This window comes from Orcinus orca, chromosome 21 (genome assembly GCF_937001465.1).
Source record: "Orcinus orca chromosome 21, mOrcOrc1.1, whole genome shotgun sequence".
Classification (NCBI taxonomy): domain Eukaryota; kingdom Metazoa; phylum Chordata; class Mammalia; order Artiodactyla; family Delphinidae; genus Orcinus; species Orcinus orca.
In genome coordinates this window covers 18,263,824-18,276,756 of record NC_064579.1, presented here as the reverse complement: position 1 = coordinate 18,276,756, position 12,933 = coordinate 18,263,824, and the positions used below count along the sequence as shown (strand labels likewise).

Below are 12,933 nucleotides of genomic sequence, written 5' to 3'. Positions count from 1 at the left end.
GCCTGTACATTAAGACACTGAGAAAAATAATGCATATCACCTTCTATTTGTTGTAACTTTTTCTTTCTTCCTTTTTGTCAAAATAAAAAGTCTTCCATATACAAAATGAGTGACTGTTCACTTAGCACTTATCATATGCTAGGGTGTTTGAAAATATTACATCAAAATGACCACAGTCCTATAAGGTGAGAATTATGATGTCTATTTTACAGATCAGGAGCATTTTATAGTAAGTTGCCTAGGGTCACACAACTAGGAACTGGCTGAGCCAAAATATGAAACCACGTCTTTGTGCTTAAAGAGCCTGTGCCTTTTTCATACTCCCAAGAGCCAGAGTTCCTCTGTTTTTGCTGTGGAACTGGTTCAATTCTATACAAGGTAACAGTGAGCATCCTTCTGTGGGGAGAAGCCTGGGAAAGTCCAGGAGAATTTCCATGGCGACTGTCAGATTAGACACGGCCTGGAGCTGTGTCTGACCTCCTGGATCACATTGAGTCAAGCCAGCATTGGCCTCATGAAAAATTCACAATAAATTAAGTTTATGAAATTCTTTTTGTTCTTGCAGTTCTTTCAGTGGGAAAAATGGTGAAGAGGATCAGTTTCATCCTTCTCACCACTGTTCTGGTGATGGGCAGGGAAAGCTGGGTAAGCTCATTACAAAAGCTATTGTTTTAAATACCCACTTAGATCTGAATTTTCTTTTATTTTGCAGAAAGTCTATAGTAACTTGTCACTAAAAAAACTTAACTAGGGGGAAAATGAAAAAGCACCTGCCACGTAATAGGCACTTATTAAGTGCTTAAAAACAAAACCTTTAAAGTAAAAATCAGTATTCACACTAAGTAAAATCTTTTTTATTTACTGGGGTTATTTGGGTGGTTGCATAATATTAAGAATTTAAAACTGTCTTTTGAAATTGATCTTGAGCGTTCCAGTATCGGACACTGTCAGTGTAAACTAAACAGATTATTTGAAAGTAATTGCAATGAACTTGTGCCTCTCTCCATTCATGAGTAAAAAGGGAAAAACAATCATTTACTCAAAGTTCTGGGAGAAAGAAAACGCCTAAGTTTTAAATAAGCTTACTAACACTGTATATGTAGTCACATAAAAATTGAACATCCTTGCCCTGTAATCCTTTAGTTATTTTTAAATTGTATAGTCCACTATATTTAACAACATCACAACCAATTTCCCACTATTAGAAAGCAACACAGGATTCCAGATGCCATAAAATGTCTTTGCTGTTCATTTTTTAGACAGGTATAACTCAGGGGGCTAAGCAAATAACTCGTTCAGAGAGGATAAATCAAAGAGAGTTGAAGAGAGAGTCTGAAAATAAGTAATAGTCCTAGAGAAACAGCTGGGAGAGCTTCAGTGACTTGGGCCTGGAGACAGGAGGGAGGAGTCCTCTACTATCATTTCTCCATTCTCTTGCTATATGACCTTCAGTTTAGAGGCTGAATTTCTATGTTTATGTTATAGTCCTTCACAGGAAGACAATGTATTTTCCTCTTTCTTTTGCCCCAAACAGAATATCTGAGCATGCTGTTCAGACAGCCTAGCAAAGTGCCCAGAACACAGTATGCCCTCATATTTATGGAATGAATACAAGGTAGCACATAAAGATAGAAACAGGAAGTTATGCAATTATAAATTGGGAAATATGTCTGACTGTATTCAAATGCCTATTTTAGGAAATAATGTATATAAAAGTAGTGTAAGGCACTTACATGTTAAAATTCATAATTTCTCAGCAAACATTTATGCTTATCACAGGAGATCATGACATGAGCTGCAAATAGAGTTGTCAAAGTAAAAACAGGAAAAAGGCAAAACTTTGTCTTTTGTCCTTTCTCTTCACTATCCCCTAGTAACTCTCCCAGCGTTGAGTACTTAAGGGTCTTTACTGCAGCTTCTTGGTCTCAGTAGCTCTTCCCAGGAGGCACACCTCTGCAACTCCCCTTCCCAACTCACCACATTTGCTTTAGCTCTGGAGAAATCCACTCAGTCAGATGCCACTGTAGAAGGAAGCTGATAAACTCTTTCACATGCAATATTCTTGGGTTATTTGCCTTTTTTAGAGAAAGTAAACAATTTAACTGAAAGACTCAGGCTTCTGCATCCTGTTTTGAAGTAATTAAGGGAAAAACAATAAGTAAGCCAAAAGGTAAAGTGACTCCAGTAGAATTTCCAGAAACAGGTAAATGGGTAAGATACTCAGGGATCTGAGGGTCTAAAGTAGCATCCCTTAGAAAGGTGACCATGTGTCATCAGGTTATGAACATTCAATATATTTTTAAAATGTATCAATACAAAAAGGTCATTCAAAAGCCTTGTTTATTTTAGAGACTGACACACTAGTCACATGTAATGATGCTGTAAAGCACTTTCCTGTTAAGAAAGCACTCAGGCGGTGATACGTAGCGTTTGAGAGTAGGATCCTTGAACTGGATATGAATCCTGACTCCTCTTGCCCGCTGAGAATTTCCTGTTTCCTTGAGAAATTGCAAGTTTCCTCAAGGATGAGTCCCTTCCTACCTCGTGGAATCGTTACGAGGATCAAATGAGACAACCACTCTACAGCTCTTGGTGTAGTCATTCAGATTATTTTATATCATTTTTTAGTTCAAGCACTTTACCGTAAGCCATAATTTCTTATTCTCCAAATAACAAACAGTGTTAGAACTTGCAAACCACTTTCTGGGTAGAATATTATTCTGAAACGGGAGTTGGGGACAAATTTGAATCGTTAATTTATCCAGCTTGTTCGGAGCGTTTATTCTTCCTAAGAACGAGATGCGCGTTACTCTGCAGGCTCTCGAGAACTGCCTGCAGGAGCAGGCGCGGCTCAGAGCCCAGGTGCACCTGCTTGAGACCCGGGTCAAGCAGCAGCGAGTCAAGATCGAGCAGCTTTTGCATGAGAAGGAAGTCCAGTTCCTTGATAAAGGAGAGGAGAATAGCGTCATTGACCTTGGAGGCAAGAGGCAATATGCAGGTCAGAATCTATGTTTCTTATGTGTTTCCATAACTTACATCATACACCCGTGTGCAGTGGTGGTGCTAGTAACTTGATCACTTCAGGTTTTGCTAAAGAGCTTTTCCTATTCCAGTAAGAAGCAACATGAAGCATTATACCAAATTTAAACGTCTTCTACTATATTTTACCCCTTTCTCTCTGTTATCTCTGCAAGGGACATTTAATAGCATATGCCAATTATCTGAGGATCCCAATAGTTTAATTAGAGATCATGACAATGGATTGTTTAAGTATCAGTGTGCAAATGGCAGATTATATTTGTGAAATTTTACAGTTTTTTATTTGTGTACTGTATCTTGCTTCATTTCATTTATACAATTTTCCCTTCTGAAACCCTGACATGCCTTAGGATGGTAAGTAAGGTAATAGAATAAAAGGGCAGGTCAGGAAAAAGAATCAGAGTTATTTAGGAAAATAAATCATTTGCCTATTATTTATGTTTTATGTGTATATTTTACAGTTTGGTCATTTTCCCTTTGATTAGGCCAGGTTTCCCCCCAGAAACTAAATGATCTTAAACTGCTAACGTATTGCACTTATCCCTACACATGTCCTGTTCCCTACAGAAAAGTATTCACCTGATTTCCTCCAGCCAACTTTAAAATAAACAAATAATAGTTGTCACAAATGAGAATGACATCTGGAATGCTTTGTTCTTCTATACTGTAGTATGTCTACTGTACTGCCATGATATATTATAATTTCTCTGTTTATGAGCCTATCTTTGTCAATTAACTGGATACTTTATAAGGTCTGGGATGATGTTTCATGCACTCTTTCCTCCTTATTTCCCGTCAGAGTCCTTGGAACATGCTAGAGCCTCATATTTATGAATGAAAGCACGGTAGTACGTAGAAATAGGAATAGCAAGATAAGCAATTATAAATTGGGAAATATATCTGACTATAATTGAGAACCTGTAGAGGCTAATGAGATGCCAAGCTGATGAGAATAAAAACATCTTTATTTTGTGTTTCTAAATATACTCATCAGTGTTAGATATGAGTTGTGAGAATCTAGAACGTATGCTTCAATAAAATGCTCCCTTTTTCTCTTTTTACTGAGATCCTAATCTCTCTTTGCTCAGTCTCTGCCCTGAGTTCCTGACTCTGTTGTTCAGCAACTTGATCCTTTGCCCTTGATCCTTGGAGTCCAACTGCCTTCCCCACTTTAGGGGACAGAAGGAGACCAGAGCCACTGTCCTGCAGAGTGGGGCTGGATACGGAGCGAGGATGGCGTGTGGCTCTGAAGCATGGAACAAAGAGGAACCAAGGACCGCTTGGGTAAAAACAGGCTTGAGAAACAAGGGACGGTCTGAAGCCACCACAGGGGCAGAGAACCAGGAACTGGAACCTAAGTGGAGAATTACTGGGAAGATTAAGCAAGACAGTGAAAGAAGACTCAGGAAAGCAATTGAACAGGAAGCAGAATCAGTAGTGATTTCTTGAAGACAGTGATTCTCATGAGAATCACCTGGTGACCTTTTAAAATGCTGATGGCTTGTCACAGTTTCAGGGACGCTGGCAGAAGACAAGAGAGTCCAGGGTCAGAGACATGAGCTTCATGTTTGCACCAATGTGTCCAGCCTGCAAATACCAAGGAAGCGGTGTGGAATAATCCAGGTGGAAGATGTGCAGGCAGTGGGCTAGGTCACAGCTGAGGAACCCTGAGCTTAGGAAACCTCAATCTTTTATAATAGGTTACAAGCAAATCTGCCCAGCCTTTGTACCTCAGAGGAAGCAAACAAACCCGCCATCTGCTCTGGTGCAGCCACTATCTCTATCTGCCCAAAGCTGTTCACTATAGAAACATCCTTGAAAAAAACAGTCCAGAACACAAGCTCTGTGTGCAAAATGTGCAGAAATGCAAGTGACCCGTGGGAAATTATAAACAGTGCCTGAGCTCCAATCCAGGCCAATTAAATGATAATCCCTACAGGGTTGAAAAGGAGTGCTTTCCCTGTTGGGTGTGGATGACCAGATCAGGCTTCTTACCAAATTTCTTCCTACAGGCTGAAAAAGTCCAAGATTCCCTGAGGTCACAAAGCAAAGGCTTTATTTCTTTTCAGGTAGGAGGTGGGGTCCTGTACCAGTTTGGTACTCTTTTTTTTTTTTTCTGCCGCACTGTGCGGCATGTGGGATCTCAGTTCCCAGACCAGGGATCTCAGTTCCCCAACCAGGGATTGAATCTGTGTCCCCTGCAGTGGAAGCCCATAGTCCTAACCACTGGACCACCAGGGAAGTTCCCAGTTTGGTACTCTTTTTATTGGGTGTTTGGGACCTGGTTGTAATATGTTTAGGTATCCAACAAGGAGGCTTCAGGTACCTATCCTGAGACTGCAGTAAATGTCAATAAGACACAGATTAGAGGGTAAGATCTCACTGGGTTAATTTGGTCAATCATTGTGGATGACAGGATTGATTCACAGAGAAGTGGGTAATCAGAATAGTCAAAAAGCCATTTGATTGATTACTCTGTCTTATGGGCTGAATCATGTTCCCCCAAAATACGTATGTTGAAGCCCTAACCCTCAGTACCTATGAATGTGACTGTACTTGGCGGTAGGGCCCTTAAAGAGGTGCTTAAGTCAAAAGGAGGCCATTAAGGATGGGCCTTAATTCAATCTGTCTGGTATCCTTATAAGAAGAGGAAGTTTGGACACACAGAGAAACACCAGGGATGTGTGTGCACAGAGGGAAGACCATGTGAGGACACAGCAAGAAGTCAGCCAAGAACAGAGGGTTCAGAGAAAACCAAACCTGCTGACACCTTAATCTTGGACTTCCGAGCCCCATAACTGTGAGAAAATAAATTTCTATTATTTAAGCTACACAATTTGTGGTATTTTGTTCCGGCAGACCTAGCAAGCTAATATACCTTACATTGCCTTAGATATCAGCTTCTGGCTCGGGAAGGTAGTACTTTTATAAAGGAAAGTTACTAGAGGTGTCCTTTCATCAGGGCTTGTCAGGGCTCTGGGCCAACCGGTGACCACTCTGTCATTGATTCACTAGAGGATATCTTAGCTGAGAGATCTGTAGTTTGTTCAGAACCTGATTGACCTGTGGAATGTCGGTGAGGTCAGAGATGTAAGGGGCTGAGAGCCATGATTGCTCTGGAATGGAGTGTTCCTGGTGGAGGAGTGAAGCATGTTTGGGGTAAATTCCTCAGTGGTGAGGCAGGTAGATGAGTTGGCAGGGGTTATTGTGAGGTAGCTTCCTAGGCTATCTATTCCATTTGATCAAGGAGGGAGTGGACAGTCAGATTTTCACATCGCTTCCTAAATCCAGGAGACATGTTCCGTGTCAGTCAAGATCATGTGTCTTTAAATGCCTGATGGGGGATGATCTTTTTGATGAACAGATGGTCAGTGACTGGTACAAATGAGGAAGCCCTTTCAAGGAATAAAATGTGCCGTCTTCAAAAGATTGTCTACCATCATCAAGATAATGTACTTTCCAGGAGATGTTGCTCAATGAAAGATGTAATCCAGTGTGTTCCTCCCACAGGGGCACTTGAGGATCAACAGAGGATGCTGGAAGAACACTGCAGCCAATAGGGCAGTGGAGGGTGCCTTCCTGGACAGGGCCTGGGGTGTGCATGGCTTAGGCATCTGCTCTCTGCCACAAAGTAGTGAATCAGACCTGCCATCCTCACAGTTTCTCATCTCCTTCTACCAAGCACGGGATGGGGAGAAATGAGGTTGCCATTCTGAGATATGCTCATAGATTTAAAGAGACATTACAGTTACTAATTCTAAACATTGAAAAGACATGGGTACTGGACCTCTTTCAAGTCTAACACAACAGATCTGCCTGAGACCTAAAATCATTCCATTATAGCACCTGGTCAAAAGCTGCATCCACCAGAAGTAGCAGCCAACTGGCCCCATCCACTGCCCAAGTCTGTGGTCAGCTAGTGGCCATATTATGACGGGGCTATCAAGCATTGGCTTAATTCTTCTAAGAAGCCCAGTTCAATCTGGAGCCACGGGCGCCTAGCCAGCGGCGAAGTAGGAATAACATGTGTGCTTCCCCTGCTAAGTGTAAAACCAGACAGGCAACCCATGAAACTGGCATGTTCTGACATAACCGACTCTAAAGAAGAAACACTGGAAGGATCGCTGTTGCCTGTGAATTTTCCTAGAGGAATAGCAGAGGCTGTTATAGAAACAAAGTAGATTACACAACGACTCTGGGCTCCATCAAAATGGCCTGGATCTGCCCTCTGTGGATGTCCCTGCCCTTAGTCACCCAAACACATATAACAGTCTATTTTAAAGCAAGGTTAAGTCTTGCCTATTGTTTGGAGAATGGATAGTAGCACTACTAACAATGGTCTTCAGGCAATTTGTTTAACTTCTCTATGCCTCAGTTTTCTCAGTTGTAAAATGGGGATAATCACGGTATCTAATTTAGAGAATTTTGAGAATTAAATGAATAAATACATGTAAAACAATGAGAACAGTGCCTGGCACACAGTAAGTACTCATAAATATAGCTATCGTTATTTTTTTTATGTTTCAAAGATAAATTGTTACACAATAAACTAGATACAAAACTACAAGGGATCCTGACAAAAATGAAAAGATTTATCTATATCTACCGTATCTATTTCTTGCCTACCCCAATTTCCTTGGGCAGAATGGATATAAAATCTTTGCCATTCAAATTTGACATAACTTCCAGCATGACCTTGAATTTGCTGCTGTCACCCTCAGCCCCTGTTGTTCTCTCTCCTGTAGCCCCCCAGGTCAGAAGAGGGGTCAGGGCTGGGGCAGGGAGGTCAGAGAAAGCAGCCATCAAAACCCCCAAGTGCATAATCAAAGCTAGGGAAAAGAGAAGAGTGGGAGTGGTACAAGAATAGGAGAGAGAAGAGGTTGTAAGCGCGAAGGAGAGTCTTTGATTCCAGGGATGACGCCGCCTCTAGACCACAGGGGCTCAAAGTAGAATGATAAGGAGTTAAAAGTATCTTTGGGGGCTTCCTTGGTGGCGCAGTGGTTGGGAGTCCGCCTGCCGATGCAGGGGACGCGGGTTCGTGCCCCGGTCTGGGAAGATCCCACATGCTGCGGAGCGGCTGGGCCCGTGAGCCATGGCCGCTGAGCCTGCGCGTCCGGAGCCTGTGCTCCGCATCGGGAGGGGCCGCAACAGTGAGAGGCCCGCGAACCGCAAAAAAAGAAAAGAAAAAAAAAGTATCTCTGGTGTTGGAGAGGACTGCCTGGCAGAGAGATCACTGGTATTATGAGTGTACTGGCTTTGTGGAGGCTGCACAGGTATGGGATCAGAAGTGTATACGGTGGAGATAGAATTCTGACCTTAACTGTTTTCATGCTTCTCTTTTGCATGTTACAGTCCAGGTACAGTAACTGACTTCAGTTTCTCAACAGCACCCTGCTCTCCTGAGCCCTTGGAACTTTACATTAGCCATTATCTCTGTCTGGAGCATCTTCTCTACTCAATCCTGTCCCCTGGGCTGACTGCTATTATTCATCCTTCGGACCCCAGTTTAGCCCTTCAGGAAACTTCCTGACGCTCAAGACTGAATTAGGCATCACTTCCATGTACTCCAAAAGCACCTTTTACTTTTCTTTCTTTTTTTTTTTTTAAAGATTTATTTATTATTTATTTATTTTTGGCTGCATCGGGTCTCAGTTGTGGCATGCGGAATCTTCGTTGAGGCATGCAGGATCTTTTGTTGTGGCGTGCGGGCTCTTCACTGTGGTGTGCAGGCTTCTCTGTAGTTGTGGCACGCGGGCTCCAGGGCTCATGAGCTCTGTAGTTTGCGGCACGCGGGCTCTCTAGTTAGGCGTGCGAGCTCAATAGTTGTGGCGCGCGGGCTTAGTGGCCCCGCGGCATGTGGGATCTTAGTTCCCTGACCAGGGATAAAACTTGCGTCCCCTGCGTTGGAAGGTGGATTCTTTACCACTGGACCACCAGGGAAGTCCCTACTTTTCCGTCTCAGCACTTATCATGGAGTATTGTCACTGCATGCTTAGTTGTCTATCTCCTGCTAAACTGTCTAGGTACTGGTATCTTTAGCATCTAATGTGATGATTGGCATATTGTGAATGTTCAATATATATTTTTAAAATTTAATTGGTGGAACAAATCAGATGGAAAAAAAAAGAGAGGGCAGATTCTTCAAATGTACTCATGGAGTAAAACAAGATATTTATTTGAATAACAACTCAGAGGAAGGTAACAGGTTGGTCTGCAAAGGATATGTGATTCCAAAAGTAGGAACAAAACTTATCTCAAGGGCAAGAAACTGATCAGTGTAAGAGAAGAAGTACCAGGGAATTCCCTGGCGGTCCAGTAGTTAGGACTCGGCACTTTCACTGCCATGGCCTGGCCCGATCCCTGGTCAGGGAGCTATGATCCCACAAGCTGCATGGTGCGGCTGTAAAAAAAAAAAAAAAAAAAGTACCATTATTCTAAATACCAAACCAAGCTCCAGCGTGTCTATTTAAACAATCTAAGTGGGTTGTCAACACAGATTCAAGTGTCAGATAATGGCAGGAGGCAGGCAGTTGGGTGTTTGTTACAGGGACTGTGCAACCAGTCCTGGGGAGAGTGAGGTTTAAGCACTAAAACTCTCACCCCTGTGTTGAGAGTGCTGGGAGCAGAACTTAGGAACTTAGGAAACTTAGGAAACAAGGAGTAAGGCAAGAAATCAGTTACTGGGAAATTGAAATACCAAGGACAGCGCAGAACTGACTGTATAAGTAGGAGTTGGGTAGAAGAGTCATAGGGACAGGGTCTAGACAAACTATTATAGTGTGTGTGTGTGTGTGTGTGTGTGTGTGTGTGTTATAAAATTATAGCATGTATAATATGATAGATAATAGACATTCTAGATGACTGTTTCTGGGTATAACAGCTAAAAAAATTCCAGAAGTCAGTAGATCTGTTTTTATTATGATGTGTTTATGATGGTGTGTTTATGATGATGCAAGCATGAAGGAGAAGGAGGAGTAAGCTATGAAATATAAATCCAGTTCAATTGTATTTTATTTTTCAGCATATAGGAAAATAGTACTAGAGAGCCTACCAAGGACAAACACTCAATAAATAAAATATATAATAAGACATAAATTCTAAGAAAATATATAATATATTTACATAATATATAATATTATATAAAATATATAAAAATTCGCTCACACCAAAGTGTATGTTTTTGGTCTCCTTAAATTAAAAAATTAAATATACATGTATATGATCTGTAGAAATAAATTTCTTTGTTCTTATTTACAAGTTACTGTATTATTACTAAATCATTTTCTGAATTCTAATTCATCTCATAGTAGAAAATGCCTAATTACATACAACCTAGCAATTTTTGAAAACAATGCACAAAGCACATGATTTTTTTTTTTTTGCAAAAACAGGTACAAAGTTTATTATTAGAGACACAGCATACATGTGGGAGAGCACACAGAGAAACAGTTTATTTATTTAAGACAGAAGCAAGGCAGAAATACACACCCAGAGAGAAAGGGTGTGGGTGTCCTCCCTAATGAGGAGCGCAGTAAAGAGGGGGTCAAATCATGTATATAGGGCAGTTCTTCCAAGTCTTTGTTTACCTTTGGCCAGTTATCTTGTTTCTTTTTTCACACCTGACCTGCCCTAGAAATCTCTCCAACATGCATGCACATCTTTTTGCCAAGATGGATTTCAGTGCAGAGGCCTGTGGGGGATTTGACAACATTTGTTATAGGGTCGTGCCCCTCCCTTTTTGACCCCTGAGGAGCTTTTCTGCACATATGCAGTTGGGGAGGTAATAGATGTGGTCATCTTATCTCTTTACTCTAGCAGAGCTCAGCTCCTGCCCTAACTTTGTCTTTGGAGTGTCAGGGAAAACAAAGCTCCAATTTACTCCGCTGGACAAACTCCAGCTGTCCAGCCCAGGGCCCCATCTACCTCCTATCTCAGTATCTTTTTTTTTTTTTTTGAATTTTATTTTATTTTATTTTTTATACAGCAGGTTCTTATTAGTCATCCATTTTATACACATCAGTGTATACACGTCAATCCCAGTCTCCCAATTCATCACACCACCACCATTTTCATACAACATATAATTAAATGTATTTTTTTAATCTTTTGGGTGTGATTGAATTATGTGCCTACATTAAAAGATGGTAGTACCAAATTCACACTAATTGGTGACAATCATAGCAGCCTTTGGTATCACATCTGTTCAGCCAAGACCGCTAGTTTAACCACGCCCACTTCTGCAGGAGTCCCCAGTCTTTATGAGACAGTCTCTCAAGGCAGTATGTGTAGTGGTTATTGTAGAGAGTCCAAAGCCTGCTTTCAAAGTCCAGTTGCCCTTGCTAGCCATGGCCTTTGCGCAAGTTACTTGACCTCTATGTGCCTCATATTCCTCATCTGTAACATGGAAGTGATAAGAATACCTATCTCTTTGTTGTAAAGATCAAATGAGTTGGACTTTCCTGGTGGTGCAGTGGTTGAGAGTCCGCCTGCCGATTCAGGGGACACGGGTTCGTGCCCCGGTCCGGGAAGATCCCACATGCCGCGGAGCGGCTGGGCCCGTGAGCCATGGCCGCTGAGCCTGCGTGTCCAGAGCCTGTGCTCCGCAACGGGAGAGGCCACAACAGTGAGAGGCCCGCGTCTCGCAAAAAAAAAAAAAAAAAAGAATCCGCCTGCCAACGCAGGGGACACGGGTTCGATCCCTGGTCTGGGAAGATCCCACATGCCATGGAGCAACTAAGCCCGTGCGCCACAACTACTGATCCTGTGCTCTAGAGCCCATGAGCCACAGCTACTGAGCCTGCGCACCTCTTGTTGCTCTGCAAACAAGAGAAGCCACCGCAAGAAGAAGCCCACGCACCAGAACAAAGTAGCCCCCGCTTGCCGCAACTAGAGAAAGCTCATGTGCAGCAACGAAGACCCAACGCAGCCAAAAATAAAAATTTTTAAAAAAGAGCAAATGAGTTAATACATGTAACATGATTACAAAAGCATTTAGCATTTAGCTCAATGAATGTCAGCTATCTATCTACATTATTATATCTTCTCTCCCTTGTTTTCAGAGGAAAGAGCCCACCAACCCTCCCCTACAAGAATATTGCAACTTCCTCTCTCTCCTCTTAAGTTTTATTTTATGTTGCCTGGGGGTAAGGATGGCAGTGGTAGGGCCAGTTCTGGCATTCCCCAGCATGCTCTGTGGCGTGGTGGCTGAGTTCATGCTGGCCTTTCTTTGAGTTTAGAATGTGGAGTACTTAGTGCCTTTGGTTCTCAACTTTGGGCTCAGCCACCATTCTGGGACAAGAGGAAAAAGCTCATTTGGCAGGCTGTCATGTCACTTTTTGAAGCTTCAACATTCAGCCTCCCAAAATGGCTTACTTTCTGCATGATCAGAGAAAGTGTTCACCTCACCCAGTTTAACACAGTGTTTATCAAACAGAGGGCAGGTATCCTTGGCTTCACTCTAGCATTATGTAAGTATCCAAAAATTCTTTTTTTTTTTTTTAAACTCCCATGAACACAGAGCTCTTTAGCCCTTCTCCTGCCCTTCTCCTGCCTATTCTTGGGGGCATTGAGTGTGTCGAAACATTTTGAAAATCATAGTTTTAAATATTTAGCTAATATTTTAAACACTACCTTGCTTGAACTTTCTATCACAGTGTAAGTCACATTTCCCCCAGGCAGGCTCCTTAACTTATTTGCATAAGCAATTGAGCTACTGGCACTTTTTTGATGTTTATTTATTTGTTGCAGTTTTGTTTTTGTTTTTTCAGTTGAAATCCTTCCTCTGGATCTTAAGTTGTGTTTGGCATTTTCCTCTGGGAAGAAGAAAAAATTTTTAAAAACTTAAACTCAGAGTTGGCATAAAATAAAACCAAATAGAAAATGTTGGCTGAAAAC

The 12,933-nt window shown here is 41.9% G+C and overlaps 1 protein-coding gene across 6 annotated transcripts in view; it reads left to right on the top strand.

Moving 5' to 3' along the window:
* The window catches only part of FGL1 (fibrinogen like 1), a 58,286-nt gene that overhangs the window by 35,284 nt on the left and 10,069 nt on the right, over positions 1-12,933 (top strand). For 5 of the 6 annotated variants that reach the window (XM_033400650.2, XM_049704145.1, XM_033400649.2 and 2 more), the window contains 2 exons: positions 566-645; positions 2,818-2,998. In XM_033400650.2, the coding sequence (XP_033256541.1) occupies positions 583-645; positions 2,818-2,998 (244 nt within the window). In that variant the 5' untranslated portion in view covers positions 566-582. Of the gene's footprint in view, positions 1-565; positions 646-2,765; positions 2,999-12,933 lie in introns of those variants that run through there. The other variant, XM_033400652.2, reaches the window with a different exon arrangement.